This window comes from Nannobrachium achirus (assembly GCF_963921795.1).
Source record: "Nannobrachium achirus genome assembly, chromosome: 2".
Taxonomy (NCBI): domain Eukaryota; kingdom Metazoa; phylum Chordata; class Actinopteri; order Myctophiformes; family Myctophidae; genus Nannobrachium; species Nannobrachium achirus.
In genome coordinates, this window is record NC_137811.1 from 26283808 (window position 1) to 26307487 (window position 23680).

Consider the following 23680-nt stretch of genomic DNA (forward strand, 5'->3'; position numbering starts at 1 on the left):
TTTGATTGAATATTTTAATAGACCAAAATTAAGAACAGCACAAGTACAGTCAAAACTAAAAATGTAGTACAGCACAAGTACAGTCAAACAACCTGCCTAAAAGGAACACCCCCAAAAAGCCCTTGCAGTCTTGTTTCCGTTGGAGGAATTTTCACACAGAAGCAGCTGCAGATGGAAACAGACACGTTTCCTCTGTGGTTCTGAGACATACTAGGTTGTGGTCGTAGGTGGGTGTGAACCTTTGATTATAAGTTAAATTTGTTTCCTTGTGTGTGTGTGTGTGTGTGTGTGTGTGTGTGTGTGTGTAGTGTGTGTGTGTGTGTGTGTGTGTGTGTGTGTGTGTGTGTGTGTGTGTGTGTGTGTGTGTGTGTGTGTGTGTGTGTGTGTGTGTGTGTGTGTGCGTGCTTGTGTGAGAGTGAGTGATTGACTGCACAGTGTCGCTGTGGTTGGGTTGCCCATATAAGGGCATCTGCCTTCCTAAAAGTCTGTGCACGGGGGAGGTATGGGGGGAGAGAGAGAGAGAGAGAGAGTCCAGAACCCCAACGACATTAGAAGGAAAAGAGCAGGAATCTGGTGTCTCAATTTTGACTTGAAAATATCAGATCTACAAGCTCATAACGTGGGGTGATGTGAAACATTTTGAGCCCTCTACTGTACATGGTAAACAGGACAAGAGTTGCCTTTATACTTGGCATGCTCTTTTTTTTCCCCTACACCAAAACTTGTTGCCAAAAATACAGGCGGTCTACAAGCTCACAATCGTCTGGGAACCACTGGTCTACTGTGTAATTTTCATCTATTGTAGGTTAAGAGCTTCCTTGTCCTGTCCTGTCAGTTTCTGTTATCTTGACAAGGTGTGTGGCTAATGAGATTTGTGAGCTATAATATAAATCCATTAAAAACCAAACTGACAAGCCGTTACAAAATAATATGCTTTATTCTTATAAGAAAACCTGTTTTTCAGGGGAAGAGCTGTTCAGAGATTGACGCGATAAGTGTAGAAACAAAGGAGGACTTTGTTCTCCTTTGTTTCTCAGTATAATGCAGTGGTTCTCAACCTTTTCGGGCCATGATCCGCCAAATAATATTTTAACTAGGGACACCCAACCTGATAAGCACTTGGCTTGACTCGGTTCCACAGATAAATGTTGTGAAAATATCCGATCTATAAGCTCACACAACGCTTCCTGCTTCCAGGTGCTGTGTGAGCAATGATGAGGCAAGATGAGGCAAAGATGAAGCACAAGTGCTTTACGGAAAAAGTACAAATGATAAAGCAGAAAAGAAAAGTAAAAACATAAAATAAATTAAAAACATTAAAAAGGCGGTGAATCAGGCAAAACAAACCATGAACCTATAGGGATCTACAAAAGATTAAACCATAGACATATGGGGGATCTACAAAAGAATTGTTTGTTGACTTTGATGCAGAAATGGTAGGTAGTTTTCTTTTATTTCTTTTGTTTTGTTTTGGGGTATTATGTTCGCTACTTGGATCAATCATGGAACCCACGTAGTATACTTTAAGTTCACATTTTGCCAGTTAGTTGGAGGCCCACATGCAATACCCCAAATGGCCCACCAGTGGGCCCCGGCCCACAGGTTGAGAATCGCTGTTCTAACTGTACGATTTACTGTTAACATGAGTTAACATGAGGAAGAACAAGCTATGGAGGAAAGCCTATTATTCTTCCTCATTCGTCTAACTCTCAACGTTTTCAGGCTGTGATTTGAACAGGCCTTTCTCAATACGATTTAAACAGTATAAGAACTATTTTAACTCAGATTTAAAATGCGTTCAAAGGTAGCAGCTCTGTTTCATACTAACTGTATGTGCGGTAGGTCTAGATGTCAATCAATGGTTTGTAGTCCTTAGTCCAATGCAAGTAAAACATATTGATTAAACAGCATTCATTACAGTATTTGTTGTCAGACAGTAAACCACCTGTTGTAATAAACTGGCTTTGAGTTTCAGGCAATTATAAATCATAAAACCATATCCCATATCAGGCCGGAGACTAGAGTATAGCCTATAATCACCCACCAAAATCAGGGGTGCTAATTTAACTGCAAAGATGTAAAGATGGACCTGTAATTTTACATTTTTATATATTGTTAACCTATAGCATAATTGCCTATGTAATCTTTTGGCCAAATTGACATTTCTCCTTAATTCTACTCTCCCAACACTGCAGCTGCTTCATTGTGCCTTATTGCCTGTGTTCTCAGTCTATCAGAATGCTTGTTACAATCCAAAATGACTTATAGGCAGGAAACGCTTTTAATTCAAATCAAGCAGGTGCTCTAAACCGTGACTTCTAAAATACAGCAAAGTCAATGCAATTCTTTTGTCATAATTCATTTAGCCCCAGTACCATTTATTGAGATCATGAACAGCTTGTCTGTCGCTGTGCATTTGTAAATAATCACATGACCTTTGAACATTCTCATGTCCAAAATAGGAACGCTTGACCTTAAACCCTTGTCTCCAGTTAAAGTATTTCATGTATTCATTGTGGTTCTGGTCCAGATAAAGGAGTCTCTCTGCCAGCTCCTTTGGGCTGGAGAAGTCATCTACATGAATGAAAGAGTCTCCTGGGATGAGATCCTCATAATTTGTTCGTGGAGGGCCCAGAACTACTGGTACTGTCCCCATTGTCATGGGATTGTATAATTTCTCTGTGATGTAGTCTCTAAACTCTGAGTTCTCAAAGGACAAGTAGAATTTACAACTAGGTATTAACTCTGAAAACTCTCTGTTATTCAAATTATGAAGAAAGGCGCTTCCGTAAGTCTCTACCCTGATGTGCTTTTTCAGCTCATTGTAGAACTGAACTCTCTTAAATTGTGGTTTCCAGTTACTCACGACCCAGCAGACCAACTTGTCCTTCACTGGCAGCTTGAAACACTTGTCCTCCGAGTCGACTGGCGCCAGGTACCCATAAGGCACCGGGACGTCTGAATCCAGGCGATAACTCGTTGTTAAATTGAACAAGTCGTCGAGTTTAGGGATCGGAGCCGAATTTGCGGGTGACTCCATGTTAAACCACACCCACTTCTGGAAGTGGGGACGTGGCTCTGTCGGCATGTTGGTCAGCTCTCTGTTGATGTCAATGTGGTGGAAGACGACAGCATGAGCCTTGTTGTACAGAGTCCTGTCGTCCGTCAGCCGACATCCTTTAATGTTGAATTTGTATCCAAATGGCCACCACCATATCAATATTAGGACCTGATTACGAGGCTCCATATGTCCGTCTCTAAGCTGGATGGCCTTGGTGTGATTGTAACCTGTCCACGTCAGGTGGGGGTTCTCTGAGGTGTGGTTTTGGTTCCGGGAGATGTTTCCTCCCGAAGACAGACTGTTGCAAGAGGCCTCGTAAATGCCATAAAAAGACGGAAACTTGAAGTCAGGTTTGTAGTACATGAGAAAGGACCCCAGTAAACAAAGAAGCACCAGGCAGCATTTTACTAGAGTCCACTTGCAGGATGAAGAGCTCATGGCTGACCCTTTGAGAGAGAGAGAGAGAGAGAGAGAGAGAGAGAGAGAGAGAGAGAGAGAGAGAGAGAGAGAGAGAGAGAGAGAAATTAAAATCGTAAATTACAGTTTTTTTCGATTGCTAAAACACAAAAAGCAAAAATTAGGCACAATTTTCACAACCTTTACTTCTGTCCCCAATCACTTGACTCAATTTGTTACTACTTTAGATTTCCTTATCATATTAGACTCTGACTTTCCTTCTTTACACTCTGATGTCAATTTCACATCACCTTGTTGTCAAAACACAACACACAATTTTCAGGTTTGCACACACTTCTCACATAAAATCTCAAAGCATCAATCCACAACACACAAATATTCAAATCTCTAAACTTTCGGGTCTGGTGTCAATTACACATCACCCTGTTGTCTAAAAAACACACACAATGTTCACTTGTTGCACAACTGAACATTGAGACAGGAACTGGAGGCAGAGATGGGCACAAAATACAACAAAAATATTTGAAATACAAAGGTATAAATACCAGGATACTGTCACGAGGATAGTATCTTGGTGACAGTATCTTGGTCAGTACTGACCAATTTCTTTCAAAATATATTTTCGTTTTTTGTGCCCATCTCTGACCAGAGGCATGATGCCTAAATCTACTGTAAATCAAAACTTGTTTTGGATGCATATTTGTGTGCTGTTTTATGTTTGACTATGAAAAAAGTAGGCCTACACTGAGTCATTTTACAAAATGAGAAATATCTTATTCTCCAGAGCCATGGTCATTCTTATGGTGTGTTCCATTTCGACAATTGTGTTTTCAATTTTGCTCTTCAGTGTTCTGTACATGCTTGGTAGTGTTCAGCCAAAAGCTTAGTTGTGTTTATTCAATGAATGGTATGTGTGTGTCATGTGAAAATATGGCTGTGTTTACCAAATGAAAACACAAGCTCCATTTTGTGAACATGTTAAGAGATTTGATGGCAAAGAGTTGTTTTGCAAAGGGATGCCAGGGATTAGCAATTTGTGTGTAATGTTTGGAGTTTTGTGTGTGCAGTTTTGAAAAGAATGTACAGTTTTGAAAAATGTGTTTTAGCAATCGAAAAAAACTGACAATCTTGGACTGCTGTGACTTACAACACATGGTTCACTGCAGTTCAAATGCAACAGAATTAGGCCTGTCACAAATATTATAATGAGTCTGAGCTGATCGCAATTGATCGCAAAAATACATATATTTTTTATTTTAATACCAAAAACTAAATTTTAATGTTACTGTAATCGCAACAGGGTCATTATTTGTTGACAATTAATCGACAATTAATCGTCAACCCCAATCAGAATACATTTCAGCTAATAGACCTGAAATTGAAACAACTTCTCACCTTATTGAAAAACAAGCTGCGTGAAAACGGCATCAGAGACTTTAGGTCACATTGTGTATCCTCAAAAGTTTTTTATCGTTATAACTATCAGCTGGAATTATTAAATGTTCCTTCCTTGTGCAAAAAGTATGTGAGCATCTGTAAGCATTTCTCAACTGGGGAGAAAAAATACGAAAAGAAAGTAAGACCAACGCAACGTAGGCTACTATACGTTGTGACATTTCCTTATAGACTGTCGAAATGTCGGTTTTGGCTGCATGTCCTCAAGTGATCTAGCATGCGTGCTTTCGTGTGTGTGTGTGTGTGTGTGTGTGTGTGTGTGTGTGTGTGTGTGTGTGTGTGTGTGTGTGTGTGTGTGTGTGTGTGTGTGTGTGTGTCATGATTAGCACTAGCTGGCATTTATCTGCTCAAAAGCATCTGTTGATTGACTCTCATTTGCGTACGCTTACTTTCGCTTTTGGTGGAAACTGTGTCCAAAACATTCATAAAACCCATTGACACAATATATTGTTTTAAAATATTAGAACTACAAGCTCACGATGTTGTGATCTTAGTTCGAGGGAGGGCTACATTCACAACTGTGTGTGTGTGCTTGCGTGTGTGTTTCCTCTTTGTCTGCACCATGACCACAATCCACTTACTGAAACTCTGTCACATATTCTGAGTTGCTTCCATGAATAAGGGAATATACGTACATTGCTAGGCACAGAATTGTTGACCTATTAGTCAAGGACATAGGTTCATATGTTTCCAAAATGTATAAGTACTCTTTGTGTTTCAGTAGAGCTGGGACTTGATATCGGTTTGTCTGGAGCCTTCACACAGATTGCCATGTTTGGAGTTCCACCAGATTTTCAACTTCTAACCACCAAAAAATCTAATAAAATAGCGTTTGCCACATTGATAGCAAGACCCCGAATATTATTAGGATGGAAATCTCCAACCCCTCCTTCTGTCACTATTATGTAGCTTAAGGATATTGTGGGTTTTTTAAATTGGAAAAAGTTAAATTTACCATTGAGGTTCAACAGAAATTTTATTTTCTAGTTGGCAGCCATTTATCACCTACTTTGAGCAACTCTGACGGCACCTCCGATTTTACTTATATATTTCAGCCGTGTGGCCAACTTGGATTTTTCTATTTTTAAGCATTATTGGACATTTTTGAACAGGGCATAGACAGGTTTCTGGTCCACGTTACACTGATAAAACTAGATGCGTGCGCAGGGTCCGTACCAAAATTAGCCAATGAAACCAGCGCTCCCCAAAACAACAGGTTTGGGGATTGGACGGAATTGATTACATGATACAGTCAGTTGTGCATTTAGTCTCAATGTTTGTAAACAAGAAACACGTCTATACAGCATGTGACCATTAGTCACTAATTCTGTGTTAACTTCGTAGACTAAAATATGGCCAAAAATGTTTTTTTTACTTAATTTTTATCCCACAATATTTGTAACCCATTTTTTCACCCAGTGCCAATTGCCTATGTAATCCTGGGCTCTGCTCTCCCTCTGCCGCGTCTGGGGAGACAACGGACTGACCTCATTCTTCCTTCTATGCATGAGTAGTCCAAGTTGCTTCTTTTCACCTGACAGGGAGGATTTCCCCGGTTTGGACGTAACACATGGAAGGAACACATTATTCCAACCAGTTATAAAAATGTTTATCGACTACCTTTTTTTTTTTCATTGACAAAAACATAATAAAAACTATGTATATATTCTAAACTAAGACTATGTGTAAATATATTGACAATTTTGTCAACAAATAATTGAAATAAAAACTAGACTAAAATATGGTAGAATTAAAAGACAGGTCATTTTATGTTTGGTTGCGCTCAGGTATTGCACTCTGAAAATAGCAGATCTACAAGCTCACAACGCGTCCCATCAAGGCCTGCCAAAATACATTTTTGTCGACAAAATCAACAGTAGATTCTAGTTGACCATATGACATTTAGTCGACTAAAAGTACTAACATTTCAGATGACTAAAATATGACTATATGTTATATATGTTATATATATATATATGTTTTATTCAAAAGTCTTTGACTAAAACTAAATCGAATTTTGCAGTCAAAATTAACACAGGACTGATGTTCTGCAGTAGATTGTGTTGTTCAGTGCTGGATATGTGTGTTGTTCCACATGGAATGTTCCACATCTAGCATAGCCTCAGGATAATGAAAATAGATTAACCCTTTATTTGTTTGGTGTGTTTGGTTTCTGAAATGCCACTGCATGCTCTATGATTCTTCCTCATTTTTCTAACTGTAAGGCAACGTGCACAGTAGAAACTTCAGCTCAGATGACATGAAACAATTCACATTCTGATTCTGATTAAAAACTATAATCCAAAAGTAAATAACACAAATTGTATTTTTTTTTTATGCGATTGTTTATTATTGCAATAACATATTGGTAAGGTAACACATTCATTATCACATGTTGTGATAAATTGGTTTTGAGTTTCAGAAAATGTATCACAAATAAGCACAACCATATCCCTCCATGTATTTCCGGAAACTACATTTTCCCCCAATAAATGGTAGCTTGTTCAGTATTCAGTTAAGCAAGTGATTCATTAGGTATTTTCATTACATGATGCAATTTTGTCAGATTACATGCTTATCACATTTTCTCATCTGTTAAAAAAGTATGTTTGCCTCACTGAGAGATGTGTTCATTCGTCTAGTATCCTGTGGTTTTGGTGAGTTGATGTTGAGCTGTTTTGAGCAACTGTCTTTGAAAATGTTATTGTACAATGTTATTGTTAAACCCTCGATACTTTGTAAACTTAACTTGACGTCTTCGCCTAAAATAGCCGATCTACAAGCTATTTTCAGCCAATTATGTTCCCCCTAGAATAGGTCTGCTAGGGTTCAAGTGGTTAATGAAAAACACAAGGGCCTAGGGGTCCCAGACCCCCCTCTTGAAGACCCCTGCTCTAAACTGTGACTTCCCACACAAGTAATTCTTTGCCTTTAACTCCAGTACCATTTGTTGAGATCATGAACAGCTTGTCGGCCTTGGTGCATTCGTAGATAAATGAACGATCTGTGCACATTGTCATGGCCAAAATGGGAATGTTTGACCTTAAACCCTTGTCTCCAGTTAAAGTAGCTCATGTATTCATTGTGGTTCTGGTCCAGATAAAGGAGTCTCTCTGCCAGCTCCTTTGGGCTGGAGAAGTCGTCTACATGAATGAAAGAGTCTCCTGGGATGTGATCCTCATAATTTGTTCTTGGAGGGCCCAGAACTACTGGTACTGTCCCCATTGTCATGGGATTGTATAATTTCTCTGTGATGTAGTCTCTGTGAATAGAATTTTCAAAGGAAAGGTAGAATTTGCATCTGGATATTAACTTGAGAACGTTTTCGTCATTCAAATGATGATAAAAGGCTCTGCCGTAAGTCTCTACCCTGATGTGCTTTTTCAGCTCATTGTAGAACTGAACTCTCTTAAAGTGTGGTTTCCAGTTACTCACGACCCAGCAGACAAATCTGTCCTTCACTGGCAGCTTGAAACACTTGTCCTCCGAGTCCACCGGCGCCAAGTACCCATAAGGCACCGGGACGTCTGAATCCAGGTGATAACTCGTTGTTAAATTGAACAAGTCGTCGAGTTCAGGGATCAGAGCCGAATTTGCGGGTGACTCCATGTTAAACCACACCCACTTCTGAAAGTGGGGACGTGGCTCTGTCGGCAAGTTGATCAGCTCTCCGTCGATGTCAATGTGGTGGAAGACGACAGCATGAGCCTTGTTGTACAGAGTCCTGTCGTCCGTCAACCGACATCCTGTGATATTGAATGTGAATTTGAGTCCAAATGGCCACCACCACATCAATATCAGGACTTGAGGCTCCACATCTCCGTCTCTAAGCTGGATGGCCTTGGTGTGATTGTATTCTGTCCACATGACACGGTTCTGCATGGTATAGTTGAATAAGTCCCGGGATCTGTTTCCTCCCGGACACAGGATGTTACGATAGGCCTCGTCTATTCGAGAGACGTGGTGAATTCCGTAAAAAGACGGAAACATGACGTCTGGCTTGTAGTAGTAGTTGAGAAAAGACCCCAGTAAAAACAGAACCAGCAGGCAGTATTTTATTATTGTCCTCTTGTAGGATGAAGAGCTCATGGCTGACGTACCCTAGAGAGAGACCAGAGAGAGAGAGAGAGAGAAAGAGAGATAATATATTAATACATCATCTACACATTCAAGATCACTTCATAAGCTACTTGTTCGATGTATTTTTTTTACACTTAGTTCTGATTAATGCATGTTTTGTTTGTTCACACCAAGCATAACGATAACTGATAACATCGTTCTGGTGTCATCAGAATTCGTTTTCTTTTCTTTAATAATTTCTTTAGTTATAAAGTTAATTGCGGTATAATCACGGTTATGAACTCGACACCGCAGTATGCATTACACAACCGCGGTATTGCTGTTATTGCACCCAGCCCTACTTCTGTATTATGCAGTGGTGGACCAATACATGTCATTGTTGTCATGTATTGGGAATTCAAAGGTCAAGAAGTTCAACAGAAAGTTAGAATCTCAAGAAGGGGAAGTGCACAGGATTTCCTCATTTCCATCATTATTAGGACATTTTCCCATATAATGGCATGTGTTGGCTCACTCATAAGTTACACATAGGCTAAGTACGTCAGTTAACATGGGTTTACTCGAATGTTGGATAAAGCAAGAGAACAGCATAAGGGTGGGGAATAGATCAGTGTTTCTTAACCCTTTTTTGAGCTCTGGAGGAGCACTCACATATTTCAGTTAAATAATGCCTGGCCTTGATATCATTTGTTGCACATTGTATCGTGCATTCATTATTTAATTTCAAGCTTTTTCTCCCATACCACGCCAATTAATTCAAACATTTTATTACATTTAATGGACTTATGAAAGATCATTTAATTATTATTATTATTATTTTATTTATAAGTATTTACATTTTAAAACATTTTCCAATTGACAACCTGCAGGCCTGATTCTGCCATGGACCACTATAGTAGATATTAATAATGCTTAGAAAAAGTAAGTACTGCAGTACTGTAACTCAAGCAAAAAAACTTTCATTTTGTAGAAAGGTCATATTTGAAGAGTATTGCTACTTTCACTCAAGTAATAGCTTTGGAGTTTTATTATTAATCTAAATTAACAATACTTTTACTCAAGTACATTTTTGGCTATACTCTACCCATCTCCCACCACAGCATAAAAAACTCAATTTATTTTGCACATCATATTTCATTAGTCCCCAAATCAGCAAGATTTCCCTGCTATATTATTCCATGGATATTTGAGAACTGTGGTGCAAATCAAACACGTACAGCGCACGTCATTTTTCATCACATTTCACAATGTGAAGACGGCTGAGAGGCACGCTAACCCAGTGGTTAGCCGTAATCAAGTACAGTACTTGAGTAAATGTACTTAGTTACTTTACACCAAGGGCAGTAAGCACTGAAAAACACAGGAAACAGAAATATGGGTAACACTCTACTTAAAGGTCAGGTCTATAAATAAATGCATTATAATCGTGTTTATAATGCATTATAACACTCGTTATAAATGTTTATAATCATGTATGGTGAAATAAGAGTTAGAATGTCTTTCAGCCACTATAGATCTATGCTTCTCGCCTTGTGATATTGGAACAATAAATATTGTCGCTGTCTGGTGGAAACCAAAACCGTTCCTTTTTATCACTATTTAAAAACAAATTACTTTTTTTGAAAATAGACAAACTACAAGCTAGTTCTGCTATTTGTGTGTGAGACTCTGTATATGATGAAGTAGGTTATCAATTTACAAAAATCTATCAAAAGTTGTAATATGGAGACACAATGTTTCTGCCCGACAGACAGCAACGATATCAAATGGCATCAGATACTTACAGGAACAGAACTAACCTGTTGGTGGTGGTTGACAACGGTGGTGTCAAAGTTTCAAGCTGGCTGCCAAGCTGTGGAATGAACTCCTATGATTATTCTAACTGATGTATACTGATTTGTATCTCGTATGAGCGAGCAGAAGCAACCAGACAATCCAGTAAAACCGGTCTAACTCCCTGATAACATTCATAATAGGTCATCATAGGTTGCCAGGTCATTTATTGCGCACACGCACATTTGAAAACATGTGCTGTACTTAAAGGAGCTATAGTCAACTTTTTCTTGAAAAACGGATGCTAAAATAAAAATTATGTTTCGAAAATATTTTATAAAAAAACAAGCTTAATATATGTAAAACATTTTCCCATTGACAACCTGCAGGCTTGATTCTGCCATGGACCACTATAGTATATGTGTAGTATACACATATACAGTATATATATACAGTATATATACACATATATAGTATATATAATATATATGTGTTTCTATTCAAAAATGACCACAAAAAGCGTAAAATAATGATAAAATAATCATTTTGGCCATTGTCAGACCGACATTTTGTTTACATTCTAGTCTATAGACTAGGATGTAAACAAAGTGTCGGCCCTACAATGAAAACGTTGACTATAGCTCCTTTAAGAAAATGTAAGCAAAGTGTAAGCAACTGTGTATTCAATTGTGTATCTCTGATCATCTGCTTGCATATACATAAGCCCTAATCATTTTGATAGTTTAATCTGTTAAAAAGACTGTCAAAAGAACCTACAGTACAAAGTTCACACTTTTGAGTGTTACTTGCATAATATCCTATGTAAACCACACTTCACACCCAAATATGTCTGAGAAACGTTAACATTTCCTTCTTCTGCCGCGTGTCTTTAAATGTTTTGCGAGTAGCCTACTGAAAACTTAATTTGATATTTTCGTGCCCTCTGGTTTTAACAAGAAACATGGAGAGTTGGAGACTCAACTAAAAATGCATGCTACCGTACACAGGTCACAGGTTAAACTGCATGCTACAGGGACTAGGAAGTCAGTTGCTGCCAATGAAATTAGAGCTGAATTGTCATATGTCATGAAAGCTGTGAAGAACACATTGCTCTACTTCTCCATTCTGATTCTTGATGGATTTTACATTGTCACCCATGTTAAGTTATATGTCTATAGTCAGGAGTTTTTACTTCTCCAAATGAACGGCACAGAGCTGGCTGACAATTTCAATGATGATGTCTGGTGAGCTGCACAGAATGTTAAGGTTCTATGCAAGGCTACAATGCAAGCACCATTCACGTTTCTGTATGACAGAATGGAAAGCATTCTTAGAAATACGAATATACACAGGGTTCCCACGGTCATGAAATTCCTGGAAATATTTTGAAATTAGACAAATATTTTTCCAGTACTGGAAAAGTTTTGGAATTGATCAAGGGTCCTGGAAGGTCCTGGAAAAAATAGCTATGCATTGTCTTTGGTTATTGATTTTGTTAAAAACTCTGAAATGACAAATTAAACATTGGCCAAATTGTCAAAGGCAGAAATTGTGAAAATAGCAGATCTACATGCTCAAATTCCTCAACTCTTAGTGCTCGTCAGGGTCCCGGGGTCCCCAGTTCAAATATGATTATTTCGGGGAGTAAGCGACTTGTTATTGAGTTGAATTATTGTTATATAGTCCTGGAAATTGGGTTAAATATTCTGGAAAAGTTTTGGAAAGGTTTTGGAAATTAATTGGTAAAAATGTGTGGGAACCCTGTATACAGTATCATCTCTCTATCAGCTAATAAGTGCTTGGCCGTAAAAACGTTGAAGACCCCTTATCTATATACCGGTAAAAGCAGAAATACTTCATCCAGGTGCACAAACCTATCCATATCCAGGGCCGAAAATCTTTAGGGGGTTCAAAGTCCCCAAAATGCATAGAAAACGGCATTTTGGCACAGTTATACCTAACACTCCCAGCACAACCATCCTCTGATGTGGCCCCCCTGGTTGTGTCCCTAAGCGACCGCTTATATTGCTTATAGCAGAAACCGGCCCTGAAACTTCCCCTTGAATCTCACTCCCTCTTCAGTGGAATGTCGACCTCCGACTTCCTAGTAACTGATAACATTCATCATAGGTCGGCAGGTCATTTATTGCACACACGCACACGCACATTTGAAAACATGTGCTGTACTAAAGAAAATGTAAGCAAAGTGTAAGCAACTGTGTATTGCGTATCTCTGATCGTCTGCTTGCATATTAAATAATAAAACAAATGACCGTCTAGTTGCTGCACATGTAGATTAAAGAGGTTCTCTAGCCAAGTAAGCAGGAGGCATCCTGCCTTAGTGGATGTTTCTAATTGATGTACAACACTTCCTGAGTGCTTAATTGTGCTTTCAGGGAATGTTTGTTTTGTACGATAGCATACATTTATAAATGTAGCCGGCGATAAAAAGTCAACAAAGGGATTATTTTAATGCAGAAGTCATTGGCAAATAGTTTTTGGCCTTTGTCCATGGCATGGGGGAAGGGGGAAGCAGTCCAAAACCCAAGGACAAAGGACACGCTAATTCATATTAGCTGCTGTTATTGGTTACACAGCGTTTCAATGTGGCACTATGCCACTCCTAAACAGCAGGAGGTGCCAATCTATGAGCATCTACCGGTACATTGGTGGTGGTGGTGGGGGGGTGGTGCGAGTGACAGATGATGGCAGAGAGATACGGGCCAGGGACGTGCTGGGCCCCTGATTCAGCCCGGGCAAAAGAGTTGGAGTGGCCCTTATTTTTTTTTTGTTATATTTCGTCGTTGTCGGGTGGAAACCTTGTATGTCCAAAACCGTTTGTTTTGTATTTATCATTTTAAAAATGATTTAAACTAGTGAAAACAGCCGTTCTACAAGCACACAACGCCTCGCACCGCGAGGCGTTGTGTGCTTGTAGATCTGCTGTTTTCACTACTTTTGTGCAACGGCCTTGTATGATGAAGCAAAGTAAATTTGAAACCTGGAGATACAAGGTTTCTGCCCGACAGTGACGATTTACTTGGAACGAAGGCCGACATTTTATTTTTATTTTTTTCCTAATGGCCGGCCTGGACAGGCCGGGAATGAACCGGCCGTTCGGGAGTTGTCCCGCTTTTCCCAATGGCCAGCACGTCCCTGGATACGGGCATTCTGCTGCTGAAGGTTGGGACCGCCTCCCTGGGTTTTTCCAAGGGAAATAGTTCTGGCACTGCTTACTCCAAACATTTTGGGCCAGCTATACACAGCCATGGACGACCAGACTAAATCCAGACATCAGGCGTAAACAACATTTGTAATGGGATATTATCCTGAGCTGTTCCCTCATTTGGACTGTCTGTCTCATTTCATGGCTGATGCCTGAGCATCGCCGAGGTATATCTTTCAGGCAGAGAGCCTCTAGGTTCTCCCCCCCCCCCCCCCCCCCCGGTGCAATCTAATCATTTTCTGGCATCTGTCAGTCACACTTTGATGAGCTGCTGAGCCAAACGGGGTGGTATCCGGAGTGAGCATGTATGAATACACAGGTAATGGCCACTGTAACTGAATCCGATTTACCCCCAGGGGGGTTGTTGAGAGGCACCTAATGCTCTCGGAGGCTGTGTAGAGGACTTTGTAATGACATTCAGAGCCACTCAAACATTCACATTTATGGCCTCTTTATATCCTGGGACATCCTTCAGTGCAGAAGGCTATACCCTGTCCTGCTCCCTTGTGACGGTTAATGTCAGGGGTATGAATTCTGTATGAATATTTATGAATGAATGCACTATCATCCATGCACCTACACACAATAAGGTACTTGCGCAATGGATGCCACGTTGTTGTGGAGCATTTTCAATTCGGTTAGTACCATTTGGCCCCTGGATTTAACATTTCCAGTCTCTTTTGTGTTTCTGCGGTGAGATAAAACAGAGATGGAAAAAAGAAAAAGAATCCAGTGTAAAATATAATTCCACTTATACATTTCCAAAGCTCTCAGGCAGTTCCATTTATACTAAGCATAAACAAGTCTCCTCTAATGGTATAACAATGCATGTTGGCAAAATGCCCCCTTGCATCCTAAACAACAACTAAACCTCTAGATGTTTTCTTCTGTCATTGTTTTAACTTGATAGTCTTTATTCTTGTTAAAATCCAACATACTTTTCACAATATAAGACAATGAGTTTTTATCTACAGTTTATGTCTACAGTGACAATTGAAGCTACGATGTAGCAAACACTCATAGTGCAAGGGCAGGTAAGAACTAGTCTCACATAGTCACACAACTATTCCACAATCTCTATACAGAAACAAGTTGGCAAGAATGTATTAAGGTTTAGACCCAATTTGCCTGAGGTCTGGCCACACTAAAGCCCTATTCACACAAGACTCTTATTATAGGTGCTTATCAGGTTATTTGTAATAATTACAGAGGACGTTAGTCATACGTTTTGAGGCCGTTCAAGGTTATCCAAATTCTGGTCAGAAATATCTTTTTTCATATACAGTATGTGGTACGGCTGTGGACCCCTATCCTTTGACAGCGCTGTTTGGTGTGGTTCAGGTTTCACCAGATACATTGGTGCCTCCAAGCCAATTAAAGGCCATAGATTATTTTCCTCATTACTATCCAGAAAAGTGATTTTGTTAAGTTGGAAAAAGGCCATTTATGTCATATTTTGAATCTGAATTCCCTCAAAGGTTGAGCTGATGTTCCATTGAAGCACTGCTATGAAAGCATTTTAATTTCTATACATTGTCACCCACTTTGACTGGTTGATTTGAAAAGGGATCGGTTTTAAGTGGTGGGGTAGACTGAAGTGAGCGTCTTGTTAAGTTCGAATAGCTAGTGCAAACATAATTCAATGTCTATTTTTGGTGTATGTTATGGTGGGGGTTAGCTAGCCTGCGGGATTTAGATCTTTTCATGGGGGAATAGATTGGAAGTTCCCACACTTCCTATCTTTCATAAACAAGGTCTAAAAAATGTAGTTCCTAGCAACGCAATGAAGGAATTCAAAACAAGATCATTAACCGTGTGTGCACTGCAGTGGCTGTGGCGTGAGCATGAATGCATTCACATGTGCATACTTGCGTGCACGTCTTTGTGTGTGTGTAGTACGTGCATGTGTCTGTTGAGTTTGAACATGTATGCACTGTATGTGAGATACTGTGTCTGTCTGCATTATCAGTAAATCAAAATGAAAATGTGTCTACATTCATGGCTACTGGCGGATGTGATACAGTATAACGTTATGTTATCACAGCCGCCTGACATCCTGTCCCAGCCCTGTCCGGAGACCTTCAGTCCCAAATTCATAAACACAAAAAGGAAGTGTGTTGCTGTGATTAATTACTGTTGTATGTGCACATAATTATTACAGCATGTGTGTCCGCTCAAGTTATTGTTAATGTTAAGCCAGTGACTCGCTCAGTCCCCATCATGGAATCACCCTGACCTCCAGTGAATAATGCTTTGTGAGGAAGAAGTTTGTCGAACTCCCCGAAGCTGCCTATAAATAAATGCCAGGATACGAGTATCATCAATACACATTTTATTTCATATTTAACAGGTAGAAGGGCTTCCAAAGCGTTGAAAATAGCTGTCTTCTATATTCTACCAATACAGTACGTATAACTGGCAACTTCACTTGTGATGTCATTAATCTAATAACCGAGCTGTTGTTTTTCAGCAGATGAGAACCTTTCTTATATATTTGCAATGATAGTTGTGTAGATATGGCCTAGTTACTAGTATGTAAATATCTGAAGTGGTTCCATAATCTGTTGTCCTATCTTTAAATGAAACAACCCACAATAATATAATCTTTACAAAATAACATAAATTAAGGCAGACAAAGGTAGCGCATAATGTAACTATTGTCTGTCCACTCTTTCCTGCTGTGTGTGTATAACCTTGCATCACCTGCCAGCTCAGAGACATTCTGGGAGCTGTGATTCTGGCTACAGTACAGTATGTTTGATTGGTGAAACTGAGTCAGGTGACCGAGCCAAAGCAAATAGCCTTTTTGGCTGAACTCTTATCCGAGAGAATGAAACAAACAAAGTGAAATGATACCAAATCATTTGAAAAAAAATCACACTCGTGTGAACTGAGCGGTGGTGTGTGTGTGTGTGTGTGTGTGTGTGTGTGTGTGTGTGTGTGTGTGTGTGTGTGTGTGTGTGTGTGTGTGTGTGTGTGTGTGTGTGTGTGTGTGTGTGTGTGTGTGTGTGTGTGTGTGTGTGTGTGTGTGTGTGTGTGTGTGTGTGTGCAACAGCGCCCCTCCCTTAACATGTGTGGTCAGAAAAGGTTACTGCAGGAGTGCAGGCTACGGACACGGAGACAGACAGACAGACAGACAAACAGACAGACAGACAGACAGACCCACACACACACACGGCCACGTATAGGAGCGTTGTGACCACCGCTCAAAAAAAGAAAAAAGATCTAATGTTACTGCCCAAATATGAAGTAAAAGTAACTATTTTGCATTAAGACCTTGAGGCAGATACAAATGCCTTGAAAAATCAGTAGTTCTCACACTTTCAAGATTTTTTTCAAAAATGTCAAACAATTGTAGATGTACAAGCTATCTGTGAGCTTGTATATCTGCTATTTCTGAATATTTGCAAAAACCTAAAATGACACAGATGCTTTACCTATTTTAATGGGTTAAAACTACTCTTACAAGTAGAATTTATAAAAAAAGAAGTTACTAAAGTAAGTGTAATCGAGTTTGTCCAGCTAGTGTCATTACCAACCTCTGGTGAACGGAACAAAACAAAACATAAAACTTCCAAGAAACACTGTCAACAAGCATGCAGTCCTTTGGTTGAAGTTTTGTCTTACCTGTGGGCCTTAGCTTGAACCTTCCTTCCCTTGTGTCATCACCTTCCATCAGTCAGTAATCCATTCCTCATACTGCCCTATACTCTGTCCTTTCACAAGTTCCTGAAATCCTTCCACTCACTCAGTGCATTCTGACCGAGATTATCCCAGTGTGGTATGGGAACAGCAGAGGGTGGTGCCGAATGCACCATTGGGAGGACTTCCCTCCCCTTTCCACACAGGACCACATGAGCTAAAGGGATTTTAAAGGTACCTGTGACAGTATGACCACACACTGTCACGGTTTGTTCATACCTGCCTATCGATGGTGCACAATTGCTAGGTAGGGTGCATGGACAAAACCACAAACCACAAACAAGATATAAAGGTTATTTATTCAACAAAACACTACCAAACAAATCACAATCATGTCTCTCACCATGTCTCTGCAGTGGATCCTAAAAGAGTCACGGTGGGGTTTGAGTCTTTAAATAGGTGTATAGCTGTGGACAGGGGTTTTGTGTCCACAACATTGTTAGCAAGTTTACCTCTGTTAGCAACTCTACCTCTAAAACGGTAATATAGCATGTTTATTCTGCTTTTTTTTTTGTCAATGAGGGACACTGGACAGCAAAGTAGCAGATCTACAATCTCAATAATGGAGGGGCCATGGGGTATAAATGTGTGAGCTGCCCTATGTCTTACAGTCAAGATATCATTGAGATGAGTTGGGTGTAATATTTATATAATTGATATAATTGTTTCTTTGTATTTAAAGTTAAAAACCAAGGTTAAAATGCATCTTTTTATAATAGTATTTTGTCTGCTTAATAATTTGATCATTTGTTCCATGTGATCATTCACATGGAATCGTAAAGTGCTGCATACATTGTAAAAGAAACACATAATCAATAATCAGTAATCAATAATATAACATTGGCAAGGTTTTCACAACAATAATATAACGTTAGCAAAGTTGTAAAAGTACCAAAAAACTAAACGAAAATACAAAAGCTTATCATTCAGCACAAGAAGGCCTTCCTAAATAAAAAGCCTGTTTTAAAAGAGTCTATATGGTCTGTGGTGCTCTCAAATCCATGGGAAGGCTGTTCCACAGGTGTGATGCTGCCTAGCAGAAGGCCCGGTCCCCCATGGTGCGTAGGTTTGTACCAGGGATTTTCATTATAATAATACTTGATTTATTTTATATTTGATCATTTGAGGTATTTGTTTTTGAATATATCATTTCTTGTCTATTTACAGATATCTGGTCTCCTTTGTATTTTGCTGCCTTTTACTTGTGATCATACTTTGGGAGAAAAATGTTAAAACTTACCAAACTGCGTCGTGCCTTGCCATCCTTGAATTAAAGGACAACTTTAGTTTTTTTACAACAAGGGTTCATATAGATTATATGTAATTAGAGAAATGAAAAGATGTTTTCATTTCTTTCTTTCTATCGTTTTAGCGATTTTGATTTCAGTGGGTGGGGGCATGCGTACGAGTGGCTAAATGTCTTTTTAGTCACAATAAGCCGGTGATTTCTTTATTACTATTTACAGTAACACTACTAGCCCCCATAAGTCACATCTGCTCATGAAAGATTGCAGTGCATCTGTTATGCCAGTGGCGCACGTTGGCGCCCTCTTGAGTTTTCCCCCTCTCCTGAAGTTGAGTTTGACTGAGAATGACTTTGAGTATTTATTGAACCTTGTTGGTGTGTTTCCCTGTTGGTTCATTGTATGTTATCATGTTGGCTGCCCTTGTCTCCTCTGATAGAAGGATTTTTATCATTTGTTTGTGTTTAATGTCAAGGTAATTTCAAGTGATCATTAATTAACTCAAATTACTCAAGTACTTTGATTTAATCAAGTAGTCCTGAATGCAAACAGTTGCTCTTAGACAGCCACGAGTCTTGAGTGTGAAGTTCCCAGGCTCGAGCCATTGATATAAGATCAAGCAGCTGTTGTTCTGTTTGGGGGGGGGGGGGGGTCATCATCACCTGATGTGTCACTCAGGATCCTATTGCTCTATTGTTGTCTGTCTTAAACACAATCAACATGCTGGTGTCTTCTCTGCTTGGAGAGGAGGGACTTATTTCAAGTATGTAAGTAGATGTCCTGACTGTGTTTAGGCAGAACTTCTTTGAATAAACCATGCAAGGAACACTTTTTACCTAGCTCCTGATATCTGGCCTGGCGTCTTTTCCTTTTCAAATAATGTTTCTGAGTTAAAGGTCTAATTTCCCAGCTATCATCCTCCACTCACTCCTTGGGGTTTCCTTTGTTATTTTGTAAGTGTTCCCACTGTTACTATGTATCCTGCGTTTTTGCCCTGTGAGGTGTACCTATGTTTGCCTTTGAGACTCTTCAGTAAAGTATTTTCTACTATCCCCGGTTCCGTCTCTGCATTCTGATTCCACCTTTATTGTGGAGTGGCCGGTGGCCTAACAGCATCTTTGGAATGGGCTTATTGTGTCTAAAAAGACACATTTAGCTTTACTTGTACGCATCGTTAAAATCTCTAAAATGATAGAAAGCAGTAAATGAAAGCATTTTAACACTCATCTTTTCTTTTCTATGATTACAATCTAATATATGAACCCTTGTTGTAAAAAAAACAAAGTTGTCCTTTAAAATCTGGTCGTACAAAAGGGTTACACACTACCCTCACCCAAGACAGGGGTGTGACAGTCTCGCACCATCCCAGCAAAGGACAGTTTGAGGCGCTGCACGTGGTCAGGAAACCACATCGACTGATAAATGACAAAGCTGTCAAGTCAATTCTATTTACCTAATTCTATTGCACAAAGTATGTTTGTCTTTAACAGGCCAACACAGACTGTTTATTCCCCTGTCCGTGTGTGTCTAGCCTCTAGATCGGTTTGATTGATTGATTGAAGAATTTATTAGAAGTTTGCAATAGAAAAAAGTACAGTTTCATGACAGTACAACTCACTGGTACAAGGTCAACTAAAAGGAGATCCTAGAAAGCCGAGGCTTATTTCCACAGGAACCACACTTTAAGTATCTCATATAACATTGAAAGACAGACGGATAGAACATAGTACTTTATCTAGGATAATATCAGTTTCAAAAGCATAACATCAAAAACAAAAAAGGAGAAAAGGGGGGGGGGGGGGGGGAGCATGGGGGCTTAGTCTATTTACAAGTCACGGGTAGCAGCTGTCTGAAGGTGACTTTTCATACCAATTTTGAAGGAGGCTAGGGATTTGCTCTCCTTTAGGGCTTGTGGAAGGGCGTTCCACATGTTGATGGTGTAGCAGGAGAACGAGTTAGAGCCTTGTTTAGTGTTAAATCTACGTTGATGATGATTAGTGGAGCTGCCTCTGGTGTTGTGATTGTGAACATCCTTGACCTTTAAGAAGTAGTTTGTCAGGTACATGGGAATCTTGGAGGTGTAGTGTATCTTGTACACCAGGCCCATTGCAAGATGCTGTACTCTGTCAGCTACTTTGAGCCATCCCACGCTTTCGTGGTGATGATCGGTAAGGTGGGTCTGAGGATGGAGACCAAGCACAACCCTAATTAGTTTGTTTTGGGCTGTTTGGAGCTTTAACTTTAAGGCAGCTGGGGCGTCGCGATACCAGACAAGGACTCCGTAATCAATGAGGGGCCCAATAAGAGCACCTCCTAGTGTCTTTCGGGATTTAATATTGATCAGCGGGGCAACCCTTTGCAAGAAGCGAATTCGTTGGTTGACTTTATTGATTACCTTGGTGGTCATTTTTTCACTGGATAGGTTAGCCTCCAGGATGCAACCCAGGTAGCAGATGTAGTTTTTTCTTTCTATCACAGTGTCACCTACTTTAGTTGTGAAGTTCTCAACTAGGCTAAGTTTCTGACTAGATCCAAAGAGGATACATTCAGTTTTGCCTAGGTGAATTGATAGTCTGTTGTCATTGAGCCAGGTGCAGATCTTATTAAGTTCACAGTTAAGGGCCTTTTCAACCTGCGATATGTCTCTGCCTGAGACTAGGAGGGCCGAGTCGTCCGCGAACAGAAACAGATTGCAGTCACAAGCAGATGACATGTCGTTTACGTATATTAAGAACAACAGTGGTCCTAGTATACTCCCTTGAGGTACTCCACAGTTTACTGGGAGGGGGGGGGACAGGGTTCCGTTGACTTCCACCATCTGTTCCCTCCCCACCAAGTAAGAGTGCATCCATCTCACTGCTGTGCTATCAAGACCAATAGCTTTGAGTTTTTCAATCAGGATAGAATGAGCGACGGTGTCAAATGCCTTCTGGAGGTCCAGCATGACCATGCCGCAATATTTGCCATCGTGAATTTCACGTTTGATGTAATCATTCAAATAGATGAGGCATGTATCTGTGGAATGGGACTCTCTGAAGCCAGACTGGAACTCGTAGATCAGTTTATTCTCTTCAAGATATTTAGCCACCTGTTCATAGACAATTTTTTCCATTACCTTAGAGATGGAACTAAGGATTGAGATTGGCCTGTAGTTGCCAGGGTCAAGTTTACTGCCTTTTTTGTGCAGGGGGGTTACCTTAGCTAATTTGAAGTCCTGGGGGACATAACCCTGCTTGATAGATAGATTAATAATATGGGTAATGATTGGGGCAATGGTGGCAGCTGAGTCTATGAGAAATTTGGGGGCGATTTTGTCATGGCCAGCGGCCTTGAATTGAGGTAGGGTGCGCAGTTTTTTAAACACTTCATCAGTTGTCACCGTGGCAAGTTTAAAATTGTCTTTGCATACCCCAAGGTTCCTGTAGAATTTCAAGATGTGCCTAACACCAAACAGCCCAGATGGAGCGGGCAGTTTATTGACCAGATTTTTGGCCATGGAGGTGAAGTAGATGTTGAGATTTTTGGCTACATCAAGACTGTCAGTGAGGAGGGTTATGGGAGTTTGGATGGATATGTTGCTGGCTATGGATCTGAGTTTAGCACCACAGCCTAGCTGGGTTTTAAATAGCTTCCATAGATCTCGTGGTTTGTGGATGTTTTCCTCAACTTTCTCATCCAAGTAGTTTTTTTTGGCAGAAAGGATTAAGGAGGTTGTCCGATTTCTCAGTTTATTAGCCTCTAAACTGACTATTTCTAATTTGGCTTCAAGGTGTTTATTGGGGCCTTTTTTGAGTTTGTGATTATATTCGCGCTTCTCAGAGTATTTTTTGTCTCTGAGTTTCATTGATTCACAGATTTCCGAATTCCACCATGGCTGTGAGCGGGCTTTAACCCTGACCCTACGCAAAGGAGCCACTTCGTCTAGGGTAGTGTTGAAAATGGATTTAAAGCCCAGCCAGGCTTCATCGACCTGAGTGCTAGCTAGTACTGGGGACCAGTCAGATTTCTCCAGTTTGTGATTAAAGGCTTCGCTAGAGTAGGTTTTGAGGTTTCTAGCTTCAACTGTTTTGTGGCCGTCAGCTTTGGACTTGTGTATTTTACGGGTGCAGTAAATTATATCATGGTCGTTTAGGCCACCACATTCGATAGTCCCACTCGCGGAGACTTTAGATTTGTCTGTGGTTACAATGAGATCTATGGTTGTTTGAGAGTTATCTGTAACCCTAGTTGGCTTGGTGATGAGCTGAGTGAAACCCTGTTGATTACATAGCTTATTGAATTTTTTGAATAGAGGAGCTTCTTTACGAAGCATGTCTATGTTCCAATCTCCAATAATGTATTTTTCAACATTGTCCACCGGTGCAAGGCTCTCCTCCAGTAACTCACAGAAATCATTTTGGTCGGGCGGTCTATAGATGGCACCGATTAGTATGTTTTTAGCAAGAGAAATGTGATGTCTCCCCGGGACCCATGATTTTCTTTTGAAAAATTGGTTGAATTTCTTTTTAATGTAGAAAAATGTATTGAGAATCTTTTGAAATAAAATATATGTTAATGTATAAAAAAACAAGTCTGCGACCCACTGTTTTGGGAAACAGTGCTGTCTAGATGATAGCTTTGAGCCAGGATTACTACACGTGGTATACAAATATTAGTTCAACATCACAGGCCAAGGTGAAATCAGTGATGTCAGCAATGTGATAGGGGAAAAACACAAACACA

General features: G+C 40.0%; 2 protein-coding genes across 3 annotated transcripts; both read right to left on the reverse strand.

The window, feature by feature from the left end:
• Window positions 1-918: 918 nt before the first annotated feature.
• Window positions 919-17781, reverse strand: LOC308308981 (4-galactosyl-N-acetylglucosaminide 3-alpha-L-fucosyltransferase 9-like). 2 transcript variants are annotated; one of them, XM_080754435.1, is made up of 3 exons: window positions 17640-17766; window positions 4874-5028; window positions 919-3507 (listed from the first exon to the last, which is right to left on the reverse strand). In XM_080754435.1, exon 3 carries the CDS (start codon window positions 3497-3499, stop codon window positions 2363-2365), a length of 1137 nt encoding a protein of 378 aa, XP_080610561.1. In that variant the 5' UTR covers window positions 3500-3507; window positions 4874-5028; window positions 17640-17766; the 3' UTR covers window positions 919-2362. The 2 variants fall into 2 exon arrangements, with proteins under 2 accessions (XP_080610561.1, XP_080610560.1); XM_080754434.1 differs by lacking the exon at window positions 4874-5028 and having other exon boundaries at window positions 17640-17781.
• Window positions 5041-13556, reverse strand: LOC308308998 (4-galactosyl-N-acetylglucosaminide 3-alpha-L-fucosyltransferase 9-like). Its single transcript, XM_080754452.1, has one exon. It carries the CDS (start codon window positions 9020-9022, stop codon window positions 7865-7867), a length of 1158 nt encoding a protein of 385 aa, XP_080610578.1. The 5' UTR covers window positions 9023-13556; the 3' UTR covers window positions 5041-7864.
• Window positions 17782-23680: the final 5899 nt, after the last annotated feature.

Bases quoted from the DNA above. Each gene is read 5' to 3' on its own strand.
- LOC308308981 (XM_080754434.1), bottom strand. From the start codon at position 17,688: ATGGAAGGTGATGACACAAGGGAAGGAAGGTTCAAGCTAAGGCCCACA. The intron at 3,508-17,639 runs GTAAGACAAAAC...TCTCTCTCAAAG, and splicing joins GTTCAAGCTAAGGCCCACAG to GGTCAGCCATGAGCTCTTCA.
- LOC308308998 (XM_080754452.1), bottom strand. From the start codon at position 9,022: ATGAGCTCTTCATCCTACAAGAGGACAATAATAAAATACTGCCTGCTG.